General features: G+C 35.4%; 1 protein-coding gene across 1 annotated transcript; it reads right to left on the minus strand.

The window, feature by feature from the left end:
* Nucleotides 1-1,065: 1,065 nt before the first annotated feature.
* Nucleotides 1,066-9,109, minus strand: LOC121224923 (nucleolar complex protein 3 homolog). Its single transcript, XM_041108568.1, has 13 exons — nucleotides 8,739-9,109; nucleotides 8,347-8,516; nucleotides 8,051-8,226; nucleotides 7,674-7,882; nucleotides 7,456-7,558; nucleotides 6,920-7,083; nucleotides 5,279-5,417; nucleotides 4,655-4,831; nucleotides 4,428-4,564; nucleotides 3,103-3,429; nucleotides 2,710-2,849; nucleotides 2,501-2,598; nucleotides 1,066-1,981 (listed from the first exon to the last, which is right to left on the minus strand). The coding sequence occupies exons 1-13, from the start codon at nucleotides 8,900-8,902 to the stop codon at nucleotides 1,475-1,477; spliced, it is 2,511 nt and encodes an 836-aa protein (XP_040964502.1). The 5' UTR covers nucleotides 8,903-9,109; the 3' UTR covers nucleotides 1,066-1,474.
* Between the last annotated feature and the right edge of the window lie 6,637 nt (nucleotides 9,110-15,746).

Here is a 15,746-nt window from a genome sequence, read left to right on the forward strand (position 1 = left end):
GTTGATATCTAGTTGATTCGTGACACTAATTAGGATTTAAATAATAGTATAGGTTAAAGAAGGATGGATAGTAAAAGGATTATCTTAGTAACTGTTATACCTTTCTCTTTATAGTTGAACTTTACTTTCACTCCTTTTATTACTAATCATTTTCTTGTATAAGAGTGTGTGGTCCTTTTTCTAATTGGTTGCGACATCTTTATTCATTGTCCCTATTACTTTGTTCTTGATTCAAATATTTGTTGGATTATGATATTTATTTTAGAACACCAAACGAAACGTTGTGATAGGTAGTGATTGAATTTGGATATCTTAAAATATGTTTGAAAAATCACTTAGTAATTGAATTGAATTTAGATGTAGTTATTTGTAAGTATATACTTGTGGCATATCTAGGTAACCACTGTAATTAGTAGGTCACACTAAATTGATATAATTGAAATGCTCGAATTACATTTCTCAATTCTCATGAGAATGTGAGAATTGAAGTAATTACAAACAGATACACTCAAATCCAAATAACTTTTATCTTTTCAAACATGTCCATTTAAGTTTAAAAACAGTTGCCTTTATATAATAATAATAGGATTTTAATTTTAGAGCTTATATTTTATTTTTTATTATTGATGAAATATAATCTCCTCTACATTTTAACATATTACATAATTAATTAAATTACATTATATTTTTTATACTAAATTATATAATATTTATTATTAATTATTTATACTCGATTAAGGATGAAACGATCATATATTTAATATTCTTGATTTTAGATACATGACAACGATGCAATTACGCAAGTCTAGAAAATTAAAATTTCTTGTTATTTTTCATCCAGTTCTTCACGACCCTTAATCTTTAGACTTCAATACTTTTTTCCTAGGCTGATGTAACAAAATTTACAATTACATTTTATGAGTTATAATTGTACCTTATGAATATTTAATTCTTGGATTCCATTTGATCAAACATTCGACCTACGAGTCGGATAGTGAGTTAAATAATTTTAACATTTTAATTTTGAATACTAGTGGTTGATGATCTTATCAAGTTGATGGCAGATTTTGATATAGAATATATCGTTCACTTGATTAAATATTCGTATGAAGTTTTGCTTCAGAATCAAAGAATAATAAAGCCCAACCCAAAGTCAGGTCTATAACTATAAATCCCCAAAATTTGACCCCCAAAGTCAGGTCTATAGCTATAGACTTGGGCTAACTCCTCAATCGCTACCAAATTTAGAAAAATGGAAAACTAGCCCTTCCTCCAATATTTTTATGGCATTATATCCTTTCCTACAGCCTAAATATTGCAATATTTTCAAAAAAAAAATTATACTCATTGAAATAAAAATCATGATGGATGCACTTAAAACCTAAAACCTAAATTGGAATAATTAACAGCATTAACAGACGCCAACTTCCAAAAATGAAGTGAATTCAATGGCAAAACACTCCCTCAGCATATTTCACATCCCAACCGTCGTTCTTGCTTTTTTGCTTTTCTTGTTTTTCAGAGTGGCTGGCTTCCGTTGCTTCTTGTATTCTTCATATAACTGTAGGGCTGATGTTGTCCGATCCAACTCACCCCTTAATCTCTCGTTCTCTTTAATGTCCCGAAGAAGAATGAAATGCCTTCTGAGCTTCTTGCTCACCTCATTTTCATCTACCGGAGGAGGTTCAACACTAGCCAATGTTGAGGCAAGTGCAGTGCTTCTGCCTTTCCTCTTATTTGACTTCTGTGTACCGCCCTGTTGGTTGTACTCGAATGACTCCGCTTCCAGCAACAAGTTCTTAAAAGCTTGTTGAGGAGAAATGGAGATATAAACCTGGTTCTGTGCAGAATTCATGCTTGAGATGCCTGATGCCAGTGTTGAAATGGCCGGATGATAGTGTTTAGATAGAAGATTTAGTTCCCAAAGTACTGAAGCAAGTGCACCACTTAAGCTGGGATCTGAGCCATATGGTTGGTATTTCTGTTTTTACATTTATTACAATGTCAAAACAAAAGCAAAATCCAACAATTACATCCATGTTACTTAAATAACCAAATTCATAAACTAGTGTTTCTTCTACCAATTAATCAAAATAGTAACTAAACGGACATCAAACCCTTCTTTTTTGACACAATGGAGGTCAAAGTTTTGGGCTAGGAGTAGCATATGTTGGAAATCAAACCCCAGACCAATCAGCTAGCCTAAATTGCGGATTAGAGGGCTAATACTACAGCCTAATTTGCAGATTAAAGCACTAACCCAAATCAAATTGCCACAAAATGTTCACTAACTAAAAATTTCATGCTTCAATTCCTATATCTCTTCTGATCATTCTTCCCATTAATGACTCGCAAAGCATATAGGAATAGAACATTGTAAAAAGAATGACAATGAATTTGCTGGGATATAGGAATAGGACGTTAATGCAGCAAGTGTCACTTTCAACAAAAAGCATATGAGAACTTATTCTATCATTTAAAGAGTAACAGAATAACTTACAGCAATAGATCCTGACACAGAGCCACCACCAGCATCATTTTCTAATAGGTTTCGGCACTTCACATTTCTCTGAAGAAGCTGTTTTAATGTTACCAATGCTGCATATCCGAAAAGGAAAACCAAATAAAAGAAAAAGAAAAAGGCCTTAACAATACCATAAAAAAGCACTAGAAATCAAATTGTCCAACTATTCAAATAAGTAAACCCACCAGCCATGGATTCAGCAGATCCAAAGCACAAAGCAAATGTGGCTAAGCGTTTTATGAATGCAGCTGCCTTTTGCATGTCATGTTGCCTATCATCACATAGCATTATCTTAAGAGCCTCAGCTAAAACTTCACCTTCATCTCTGCAACATAGACAAAAGCAAAAAATTAACACCGGCTACACGCTTTGCAGTTTTCCCTCTGGTGACTGGCTTTTCTTAAAAGAAAATAAACCTGTTCTTGTTTCAGAAAGTTGATTTCAGCTTTTGAGAGCTTTTGCAATAAGCTAGTCTCAACCAGATTTTGCAGCTAGAAAAGAATCTGAGAAAGCTATATTTACTCCTAAGCTCTGATATTCATTAGAAAATATTTATGGAGCAGCAATATCCTACTAACCTTCCAGGCCTGAATTCAAGTACAAGATTGTAAAGCTGGACAAAAAAATCTTGTAAATCAACATTCAAAGCATCAAGATTGCTCCTCATAACTTTAAAAGCAACAATGCAGCAGCGAAGGCGCTCAGACACAGTCAAATTTTGCACTTTCTGGGCAGAACTATCTGAGCTGCTACCTCTAGCAGCAAGCCTTTTCAAATAATTCATAAGATCTCCAATGTAATCCATGTCGATCAGATGAGAAAACTTTCCCAAACCACTTAAACAAGGAGCTAGAAGAGGATGTGCCCCAGACCCACCAGAAGTTATATTACCATTTGCTTCAGAACTGGAAAGAAAATGACAGAAGTTATATTACCATTTGCTTCAGAACTGGAAAGAAAATGACAGAATTAACTGGTTTGCTAGATATTTTTAATTATCAATATAAGACTTGAAAACTTCATATTAAATAAAAACCAAATTGGTATAAATATTCATATGGTAATTACTTTATTATTTCGTCAGTATTAACCATCCTAATCCACCATTGTTTGGAAATCTCAACCAACGTTAACAAAATTTCAATCTTTTTTTGACAAAGATAATCTGTTTCATCTATATTACTACATTCTGATACATTTTTTCCCCTCTTATGGTTATGAAGCACATACCAAAACTTAAGGAAATTTTAAGATATCATACAAAGACTAGTAATTAAACAAAACGAGATAGGTGTAAAGATTCATCTCTCATCACTTTATTTCACATATAAAGTAGGAAGAAATCCTGACAAAATACTAATAGTAACCATCTACAGTTAATACAACCCTCCCTCCCTCACACCCACACAGAGAGACAGGATCCTGATCGTGTATTTTGTTAACAAGAGGGAACAAGTTTGGTTGGGATTGGGTGAGGTTCAATAAAAGAGCCACCTATCAGAGAAACACAATGACCCAGAAACGGCAGTCCAACTGAAAAGTGCAGGAATTCGTTTTTGCAATTGGTTAACAAATTCTATCTCAACATACACTACATCTGTCAAATATATAAGAGATTTTTCAATTTCTTAATGCATCTTTTTTTAAGGACAGGGGGTGTTGGAATCTAAACTTGACCTCAATTGGAGTCATCAACCTCTAAATTAAAGGTCGCTGGAAATTAAATTTCATGCTATTTTCGGTTCATGTTTCTGGTTTTCTTTTATCCTCCATTATTGATCAATAGGATAACTAGGCAGCATATCACACTGCCTTAAACAAATTGTAACTGAAAAACTCAGAGAGTTCCAATAACCAACCACACTGTTCATTGTAATTGTGTAATGAGTAAGGACCAACACACCTGGCTACAGAAGATCGCATGGTATGCCTCAAGATGCGGAAATATGTCTCAAATACAGCAGAAAGTGTCTCAGATTGCATCCTCTTCCATTCCTCAACATCTTGAGTATAGGAAACAGCTTTATAGTCTGCAGCAACCTGAGCAAAGCATTCAAGCATCAATGCAGTAATATTTATAAAAAGAAAGATAAAGCAAACATAAAAGAATTATAGCTATTTTGGGGATACCTCTTCCTTCATCTTAGCTATAGTCTCTTGCTTACTTCTCTTTCTGTCATTTCCTTGAGGCTGATTTGACTCCTCAAAATTCTTTCTCTTTTTATTTTTCTTGTTCTTCATTTTGTTATTACCTTCTTGAACTTCAGGCTTCCCAAGATCATCATCAAATGACAAAGACATTAAAACCTGAAAAGTATCGAAAATTAACCAAAGAAAAAGGAAGGAGCAGGTAGACAGTTACACAAAAAAGTACATATCATGTGAATTAATAAGGAAACAGTTATCAGTAGCTAATTTGATAAACGGCCACCTGGCAGATTATCAGTTAAAAACAGAGGATGACATTTCCACATCTTATTAACATCTTAAAGACAAACATTCATAATACAATCTGAAGTCTTCAGTTGCCGAGCTCCAACTGGCATTCCATATAACAACTTCAAATCCCTTTTATGTGAGAAAAGGTGGAGAAACAAAATGGAAAAGGAACTTGAATAAAGTCAGTATCTTCTATAGCAAGGTTATGGAATTAAAACAGATTCTAATCATGCAACTATTTCAGCTTACCATTATTTGCACAAAAAGCAAAAGGCATACAAATAACCATAAATGCAGCAGAAATGTATTCAATACCTTAACAGAATCAGGATGCAATTGACAGTCATGAACCTTGACGTGATCTGCAATCAACCGAACAGCCTCAACAGTAGCTTCACCACCATGTTTCCCCTCACTGGTAAAAAGTGACTTAATTGTTGAACAACAAATTCTCCTGTAAACAAGTAGTAGGCCCTTTAGAAAAAAGCAACAAAAATGTACTTCATGCAATCATCACTGAAGCAACAATAGTGGCATGTTTCAAGTAGGGCGCAAGACATAACTATCCAAGGTTATCCAGGATGTGCAGAAAACTCAAATATGAATGGAAGAGAACATTACAATTTTCATTGATGATATTAAAGTGACATCTGCCAGAAATAAAGTGAAACAATGCACTGTAGTCTACTCCATACTTCGTATGGATTTGGCCTTTTGGCAAAGATTAACAGATTAACACAGTGGCTGAGTAGCAGACAAGTAACAGGACCTTTCTTTAAAAGGAAGCAACAGACAATTACCATTCCTCTATGCATGAAATGATCATAGGAAAGGTATGGATGTTTAATAGGATTAATTTTCTTTAGCATAAGCTCAAGCTCATTAGATAAGGTGATATGAAATTATCGGCTGGTTTATGATTTGACTTCTCAACTATTTTTGAAACACCATCTCTCAAAGTTGATTTTAGAAGTTCTTTTATTCAAAGATTCATTATGATTAATAAGATTAGAATAAAACTTAACCTATATCCCCTCTTCCTATTAATCAGTCAGTTAGATAACTGTAATATTTCTTGTTTTGGCTTTTTTAAAGCCCATCTATTTATTTATGAGCACAGCAATTTCTACTCACTCAAAAGGATGAAATTTTATAACAATAAAGGTGGTGATAGGAAGGAAATGAAGTGAAGGGGAGGAGAGAGTTGGTGGCAGCTGAAAAACCACTTGATCATGCAGCAGCAAAACATTAGGCTAAAACACGTCTAGCAATTAAGCTAAAGGAAGTCTTTTAGATACTTTAATCTATGCTTCTTATAACTCTGTTTCAAGAGAAGAAGCGCTGAAAAATAGTTATGTACCAATGAAATGACTCCTCCAAGTCTATTTCTTATCACTGGAATAAAGTAGCAAAAGATATGCAATGCAAATAGGTTCTACAAACTAAATCCTGATCTTACAAATATGGAAAGTAACAATCAAAAAGAAAAGAACAACAAACGTAAACCAGCTATGCCATCAATCTTCCGAAATCTCAAGCTTAAAGTTTTAAAATGACCTAACATTTAAGACCAATTAGCAACAAGCCACATGATTAATGAAGCCCATACATCAGAGGAGTAGACTAAATACATTAGATGAGAGTATTAAATTGCTTCCATGAAATTCGACATGCCAGTCCAAAAGATAGTTATAGGAGGATTTTCACATTGAAACAAGCTTTCATTTTCCTCAACAGTTTAGTCATTGGTACATATGTCAATCTCCTATAGTAGGTTTTAGAATTTTGAAAAACAAGTAAGCTGACCTTTTGTATCAATTTTACGTCATTGTGCTGTCCAAGCTCAAATTATTCTACTAATATATTAAATACATTTTAATAACATCATAACTTATAAGGCCTTTGACAAATTACTTGAGGATTTTTAACATTTCAAAGAACATCAATACAGTATACCTTACAACATCATCTGAGGAGCCTATGTTTCTGACAACAGCTACTAACAAGCTTTCTCTGAAGTTGAAGTGAGGAACAGCATCAAGCAAAGTACAAATACATCGAACCACAACATGATGAAACCTGGGCTGCTTTTCTAATGCTAACAACTTCTGCAGGTATCCCTGTTGCATATTCCCATGAATAGTATGAAGGATGCATGCCCAAATTAATAACAAGTTATTGCACTAAAAATAAACTTGAGTGATGTGGAAACATCAAATCTTATTATTAGACATACTATAAAACCAGCTAAAAGTTGGAATGCCCATAACATATCTTCACAATAGACCAATGCTTCTACAACCTTTTCATATTCATCAGCACATAATATGGTTGCACAAATCCATAGGCCAACTAAACCGTGTTGAAAGCTTTCAGATAACGGTGATCTTTCTAAAAGAAAATGTGGTAGAAAACCCTGTTTAATTCTGCTGAATACCCACAACATGCAAACTCCACTCAAGAACTGATCATATAAAGTTAGCAGTTCAAACCTTGTAAGCAGAAAGAAGTGTTGATTCATAGAATCGCATTTTCTTAACTTCCTTGGAAACTTTCATTTCTAGCTCTTTTTCAGTAGGTAGCCTAATCCGATAGCTGTATTTAGCACATGCAAAAGTTGAGTAAAAATATAAATATAATGCAGTGAAAAGGAAGATTAATTAAAAGTAGTAATTAAGGGGCAGTAGAGAAGAAAAAAAAATATAGGTACCCTGGAATAATGTCTTTGAAGACAGCCAACAAGGACAGCAGTCCAAGCTTTACAATTGAGTGATCACCATCTTTGGCAAATTGCAACATCTCTTTCAGAGACTTAATGTTTGCCTCTGGGTCTGCAAGTAGTGCCATTCCAAGCTCAGCTAGCTTACGCTTTTTGGCTTCAAATGCTTCCTCAGCCGTGAGGTCTTCTTTTACCTCTGCCTAAAAGACAAGCACTCTTAGAATATTGAATATATATTGGACCATTTGACTCCTAGACGTTCTCTAAGAAAGATCACCAATATTGTCTGAGACACTAGTGTAAAATCTAATATTCATAGTTTTTTGTTTAAATTGAAAGATACATAGAAGAGCAATCTAACAACATACTAGTGCAGCTTCTTGTTGAGTTGGTTGCACTTCTTCAGTTTTAGCCAATTCCTTCCCCATTTTCTTGGCCTCTTTCTTAGTTTTTTTAAGCTTTGCTCTCCTTTCAGCTTTCGTCAGCTTAACTACACTCTTATCAACGTCTCCTTCATTTTCAGTCACTTCTGCTGTCTGGGAAACTGCATTATATAACAGCATAAACCATTTCATTCTCTTCCAAAAGTGAAGACACTTTCTTTAGCACTGAAAGAAAGTAAAATAACTTTTTTCCATTTTTTTCCAAGAAAAGAATAAGATACATGTACGGTAGTAGACTTCTCCATCCAAACTCTTGACAGGAAGGGCATCAACAGGATCAACTTGAACAACACTTTTCTCATTCTCTTTCTGCTCCAATGTCTTCCTTCTTCGTTTCTCATACAAAGCCTCCAAAGCATCTTCATTCACACCCTCCACCCGAGTGACTTGCCTATCCACAAAACAAAGTTCAATGGAAATATCTATTTCCCATTTCAAGTTGCCACAGTCGAATGCCGTTTTTAAATTTTAACTAATTTACACTATCCAAATATCAAATCAAAGCATGTATAACCAAAACAGAAATTAAATCGACAAATAACAAATGATTTTATTTTTATAACTAAAAATAGAAGTTGAATTTGAAAATTGAGGAAAAAGAGAAGAAATGGACTTGTTAATAGAATGAGTGTCCAAGCGAGAGACGAAGCCAGCGTAGTCTTTGTTTTCATCCACGAATTGAAGGTCCTCGTCAGAGACTTCAATATCATCATCTGCTATTTCTGGTGGGAGTTCCGGCGGCAGAATTATCTGCTTCCGCTGCTTGCCCTTCCCCATGGCAATTTTATTATTATTATTTTTACTTTCTGAATTAGATACACATACGAAATTTATATCTGCAGCAAGGAGGGATGCTAGGGTTTAGGGTTTATCCCTGTTTGGAAACTTTAGCCCACGTCCAATCTGGTCGAGTCGGGCTTGCAGCTAATATCTCGGTCTTCAATAAAATCAACCTTTTGAAAAGGAAACTATTTAAGTAAATATATTTGATATGATATGATATGATACTTTTATTCAAAATTTGATATCTTATTTATTAGTAAATATATTTATATAAAAGTAAATTTATAAATTAGGGAAAATAAACTGAATTTATCAATGCTTTTCAAAAATACTTTCTTCATTCTCGATGATTAAACGTTGTTGTTTTTATTTTTGTGACCTAAATTCGATTATCTTCTTAACTTTTTTTTATTTTTTATTTTTTTCATGTTATTTTAAGTTTTTTTTACATGTTTCAAGCCCTTTTTACTTTTAATTAATAAATATGTTTCCAAGTTTTTTATTTTACTTTAATTTCAATTTTTAATTAATAATTTTTTTATATAAAATAATAAATATGTAATTATACAATTAATACATATATCATTATATTAAAATTTAATGAACCAAATGCATAAATGTAATTTTTTTCAGGATTTTAATTAGTACTTTCTTCCCATAACAAACGTTGTAATATTACATTTTTAGTAATTATATTCCCAAAAATCACATCACATTGAAATATTATCATGAGAAAGTACCAAACGTCACCTATGAGTAAAATAAATGAAAGTAAATTACATTTAAGATGAGTTTAGACATCACATTAATTGGATGAAAATGTAATTATTAAGATGGTATTTTTTATTTTTGCAATTGTAAAGAATTTTACTTACTTAATTACAAAAAAGATATAATTTTTATTCTATAATTATATTTTCATCCAATTACTCTATTGTGTTTAAAGTTTAAACACAATATGTTTAACTAATAGAGTACAATTACATCATAATTTCCTATGTTATTTGTAAGGCCCAAATTCTGCCCGGGCCCAAATTAAATAACCCAAAAAAATAAAATAAAAATAAAACAAGCCCAAAAATACAATGGCCCAAACGGCCTAATGAAAAAAAACCCTAGCCCAAACAACATTAACATTTTCGGCAGAAAGGAGCAAGCCCTAACCCTCTTCAGCCGCTGCACCTAGGCCTGCCATTGTTGCCGCCTCACGCCAGCCCCCTCCACGCGCATCGCACGCCTCTGACACCTGCAGATAGAAATTAATGCAAAGCAACAGAAGAATCTAGCAAAATAAAGAGCAAAAAAACAAAAAATGATGAAAAGCAACAGTTGTAATATGGCTATAAAAGCCGAAGTATCCTCTTGTAATTTTTTTTACGAACACTAGAAATTAAAAAGCAACACGGAAATATTAAAAGGTGGATATCAATCTTTAAACTGTTTTTTTTCTTTTTTCTATTTTTTTTGCTTATTTTTTATTTTTTATTTTAGTGTATTTCATTTTACCCTTTTTTTTCTTTTTTCTTTTGCATTCAAAATAAAAAATATATAAGAAAAGAGAAGAATGAGAAACTCACCTCCCCGTGGTTGCTTGCCGTCGGCCACCGATACGTTACAGAACATGGAGAAGAAACAAAACGAGAGTTTCAGGCAGTACGCCCAACGATGGAGAGAGGTGGCAACGCAAGTCCAGCCACCCCTTTTAGAAAAAGAGGTCACCATGCTTTTTATCAATACTTTGAAAGCCCCATTCATCAACCACATGTTGGGGAGTGCTACCAAGAGCTTCTCGGATATGGTAATGTCTGGTGAAATGATTGAAAATGTAATAAAAAGCGGTAAAATAGACGCGAGGGAAAGCTCCAAAAGACCAGCCCCAAGGAAAAAGGAAAGCGAGGTGAACAACATAAGCACATATAGCAAGAGTTATTCGAAACCGATCACTGTTGGCCCTCCAAAAAGGTAGCCACTAGACACCAAGGCCCTCAAGGCAAGAGCCCAACACAAGGCCTAACACAGAGAGACTTCAATTCACACCCATTCCAATAACATACAAGGAACTGTATCAGAATCTATTCGATGCACACTGGTGTCTCCATTTTATCTGAAACCCATGCAACCTCCGTACCCCAAATGGTACGACGTGAATGCCCAATGTGAATACCATACAGGGATAATGGGGCACTCGATTAAGAACTGCACTGCGTTTAAGAAGGTGGTTGAAAGACTCATTAAGATGGGGATTGTAAAGCTTGACGACCCATCAGGACCAAACGTAGCAGGAAATCTATTACCCAATCATTCTGATAAAGGGGTAAACGCGATAATTGAGAGTGGGGAAAGGAGAATCAAAGATGACATACGGAGGTAAAGACCCCACTGAAATGGGTTTGGAAACAAATGATAAATGGAGGTTTAATCAAGCAAGAATCAAAGGAAAGACCCGAAGGAGCAAGAAAATATTGCGAGTTCCATGCCAACAAGGGCCATGATATTCAAAACTGCACTGAGTTCAGGGCCATGGTACAAAATCTGATGAACAACAAAGAGTTGGAGTTTTATGAAGAGATCAAAGGATTAAAGGAGGGAGAAGTTTATGCCTCGAATGTAGGATTTACTAGAAAAGCCCAAAAGGTTAATCACCCGGTGGTGATTATTTCGCGGCTAAGGAACACAGAAGCTGGAATACAAATGGCGCCGAGAGTCATAATCCAAAAACCTGTATCCTTTCCATACAGTGATAACAAAAGGGTTCCTTGGAATTATGACTGCAACGTGACGATCCCGGGAGAGGAGAACCTGGTAAACGCTTCAAACGAGGGAAATGATGTAGGCTTCTATACACGTAGTGGAAAACGCTATGATCCAGCAAATACAGGAGTGGAACCCATAAAAGGAAAAGCCTTGGCGGTTGAGCAAGAAAAAACAAAGACATCCAGAACTAAATCGCATGTTAACAAACCGGTGACTGAAAGCGAGGCTAGAGAATTCTTAAAATTCTTAAAGCATAGCGAGTATAGCGTGGTGGAACAACTGCATAAGCAACTGACTGACATCTCAGTGCTCGAGTTACTTTTAAGTTCGGAGACACCGTAATGCGTTGATAAAAGTGCTAAATGAGACTTATGTTGTTAACGATATCTCAGTGAACAAGTTGGATCGCCTAGTTAACAATATAAGTGCTGACAATTTCATCTTCTTTAGTGATGATGAAATACCGCCGAGGGGAAGAGGAGCCACCAAAGCTCTACATATCACCACTCGCTGCAAGGGATACACGTTGCCAGGGGTGTTAATCGATAATGGATCGGCTTTGAATGTCTTACCCTTATCCACCTTAAATAGGTTGCCAGTGGATGACTCTAACATGAAATCATGCCAGAATATAGTGAGAGCATTTGACGGCACTGAAATGACGGTAATGGAAAGAATAGAAATACCCCTTTTGATTGGCCCAAATACGTACGAGGTAGATTTCTTGGTGATGGATATCAAGCCTTCATATAATTGCTTGTTGGGAAGACCCTAGATTCATTCAGCAAGAGCGGTGCCTTCATCATTGCACCAAAAGTTGAAATTGGTGACTGAAGGTGGGCTGGTTACGATAAGCGCTGAAGAAGACATCATTGCGTCGGTAACCAGCGATGCGCCATATTTAGCAACGGACGATGAAACAATCGAATGTTCCTTTCGATCTTTGGAATTCGTAAATGCAACTTTTGTTGTTGAAGGGAATAAGATCCCAAGGCCCAACATATCCAAAACCACGAGGATGAGACTGCAAATGACAATTGGGAGAGGAGTCTTACTTGGGAAATGACTCGGAAGGTGCCTTCAAGGAAGGGTAGAGACACCAATAATGAAGGATAAACGAGACCGCTTTGGCTTAGGGTTTAAGCCAAATGCAAATCAAAGAAGAAAAGAGTTGGAAATGAGGCAATAAAAGAGAAGGGTGCGTCTGAGCGGAAGAAAAATTGATTGGAAACCTATGACCTTTCCCCACATATCCAGAACCTTCGTATTAGGGGGAACCATTTATCTTGAATGAAGGACACCAAAAAGAAATACTGCAGAAGAAATGTTAGAAAACCTGAACATCAATGCCATATTCAAAGAAGAACTCGAAGAAGAAAGTATGTTAGGCATCCGCCCTTACGAGCCTAGAAGTGTTCTAGATAACTGGACTATAGAAGAGATCCCTGTAACATTTAGAACTAATTCAGAGTAATATTTAAAACTCACTTATTGCTCTAAGCCTGAGGGCAACAAGAATCTTATGTAAAAGGCACATGTCTAAAATCTTATTTCAATGAAAACATATCATTCAGTCTCACTTTGAGCAAATATTCTTTCATTCTTTTCATTCCATTTATAATCATACTGTGCATACAACTATTCTTAGATTCTTCTTTCTTTGGACCTCCATTCGTCCTAATAACAGGTCTTCAGATATCAATGATGTAAGCGACGCTGTTACTAACTCAGGGTCCCTATTTGAACAAGACATGAGTACGGATGATCCTTAGGATTTTGAAGATGACCAAGACAGTGTTTTATCTACTAATTTGTTAAGAATGGTAGAGCAAGAAGAAAAACAAATCTTACCTTATAAGGAATCAGTAGAAGTCGTGAGCTTAGGAGAGGGAAGAGAGGTAAAAATTAGCGTTTGCATTGCCGAGGAAACAAGGCGAGACCTCGTTGGGTTGCTTCAAGAGTTTAAAGATGTCTTCGCATGGTCCTATCAAGACATGCCCGGCCTAAGTACCGAAATTATGGTACATCGACTACCCATAAAGGAAGAATGTAAACCAGTCCAACAAAAGCTCCGAAGGATGAGGCCTGATGTCTTGCTAAAAATAAAAGAAGAAGTTAAGAAGCAGTTTGATGATGGGTTCTTACAGGTGGTCAAGTATTCAGAATAGGTAGCCAACATAGTCCTTTATAATACCCCGAAAATTTCTACAGTAAGGAAAGTAAGATAATATCTCTGATATAGTAAAATAAGGAAATAAAGTGCTAAAAAGGGGTAATTTTGAGTTATGGCAATATTGGGAAGTATATTATAACATATTAATTCAAGAAAGGATTAAATTGCAAAAATGAGAAAAGTTTTGTTACCCAAGAGTAAATACTCAAAAGTTGAGGGGTTAAAGTATAAATATGAAAAAGTTGAAAGACTAATGATGTAAATATTTTAAGGGTGGAATAATCTAGAAAGTAAGAAAAATGGATGGATTGGGACCAAATTGAAAAAGGTGAAGAAGTTTGAGGGACTAAATCACAATTTTACCAAATTAAGTGATGACTTAAGGATGGAATTTTAAAAGATCATAAAGGGCAAAATGGTCAATTAGAAGAGAGAGAAATCTAGAAGATAATGATGATGTTGGAGATATTTTAGATTAATAAATAAATAAATATTAGTTTATTAATATTTTATTTTGATTTTTTTTGTAATAATAGACTAATTATTAATTATTATCACTGCTTACAATAAAGAAGCTGAGGAGCCTCTAACACAAAGGCAAAAGAAAACGACAAACAATAGCTGTCCAACATAAAACAAAGACATAGAGAGTATCGACCGAATAAACAGAAAAGCAAAATGAAACGCCTTAAAGCAGCAGCAGTGACTCTTCATCCTCCATAACCAGCCATATTGCTCTCCTCAAAATTTGTATCAAAATAAGTAAAAGAGGGAGCAAAGCTTTGAAAAATCCAGAGATTACAAAGAACCTTCTCCAAAAATCAAAGCACCAACATCAACATACTTAAGCCCTCTGTTCCCAGGCAAATCGATCCTTCCACACCATCAAACGAACTAACTCCGGTACGTCGGTAAACTCCCGCAACCACCTCTTCGCCGACCTTCCATCGCCAGAACGTGCGCTGCCTCATTAACCGCACGAGGCACAAAGGAATATGTAACCTCTGCAAAAAAAACCTGTCCATTTGTTAGATATGGCAGATAATCAGTCTCAGAACCGATTTATCCGCTTCTTTTTTCCTGACGGTTTTGATGACAGTTAAAGCATCACCTTCCACAATCAGCCGCTAAAGACGCAATTTCCTCGCGAAGATTAAAGCTCATTCACAAGCTCGTGCCTCTGCCACAAAAGAATCTGCAACGTTTTCAAAAAGATAAGTCTCTGCCCCAACAACATCACCTTTATAATTTCTAGCTAAGACTGTTGTGGTAGCTATCCCCTTCTCTTTGATAAACGATGTGTCAAAATTCATCTTAATAATACCCATATCCGAAAGCCTCCACAACTCATTAATCTCAGATTCGGTAAGAGAGCAGGGATTCACATGACTCAACCAGATATCCTATTCATATCCTCTAATAAATCCCACCATTTCATGCCTCGAGAATTTGACCCCTTCATGCACAAGCTTATTTCTATGAAACCAAAGGCTCCATAATGAAATAGCTATGATATTTTTATGACGGACATCTGCTGCAAGAAATGTTTTAATAAATCTGTCTTTTTGGCTCAGTCAATCAACCGACGAAGGAAGCCGAACGTGTAACATAACCCATATATCCTGTAGTACCTCACAAGACCACAATAAGTGCTCAGAATTCTCCAGGTCAATCGTGCATAGTGGACACACTTTTTCCCCACACAGAGTTCGACGCGCCAGATTACTATAATGAGGCATCAAGTTATTAAACAACCTCCACACATGTATTTTAATTTTCTCAGGAATTTTTAGCGACCACAAATCTGTGTAAAAACTCTTGTAATCCTGATCATTAGAGGATATATTAGATCTACTCTGTACTACCTCTGTCATTAGGGCCCGATAACCACTCTTAACCATGTAGTCCCCT

Source organism: Gossypium hirsutum, chromosome D13 (assembly GCF_007990345.1).
Source record: "Gossypium hirsutum isolate 1008001.06 chromosome D13, Gossypium_hirsutum_v2.1, whole genome shotgun sequence".
Classification (NCBI taxonomy): Eukaryota; Viridiplantae; Streptophyta; class Magnoliopsida; order Malvales; family Malvaceae; genus Gossypium; species Gossypium hirsutum.

What these genes read in the sequence shown, in the direction of transcription:
- LOC121224923 (XM_041108568.1), bottom strand. Translation starts at nt 8,902, where the DNA reads ATGGGGAAGGGCAAGCAGCGGAAGCAGATAATTCTGCCGCCGGAACTC. An exon ending in CACTTCTTTCTGCTTACAAG is followed by an intron (nt 7,084 to 7,455) that starts GTTTGAACTGCT and finishes AATATGCAACAG; the next exon opens with GGATACCTGCAGAAGTTGTT. An exon ending in CTGTGTCAGGATCTATTGCT is followed by an intron (nt 1,982 to 2,500) that starts GTAAGTTATTCT and finishes ATGTAAAAACAG; the next exon opens with AAATACCAACCATATGGCTC.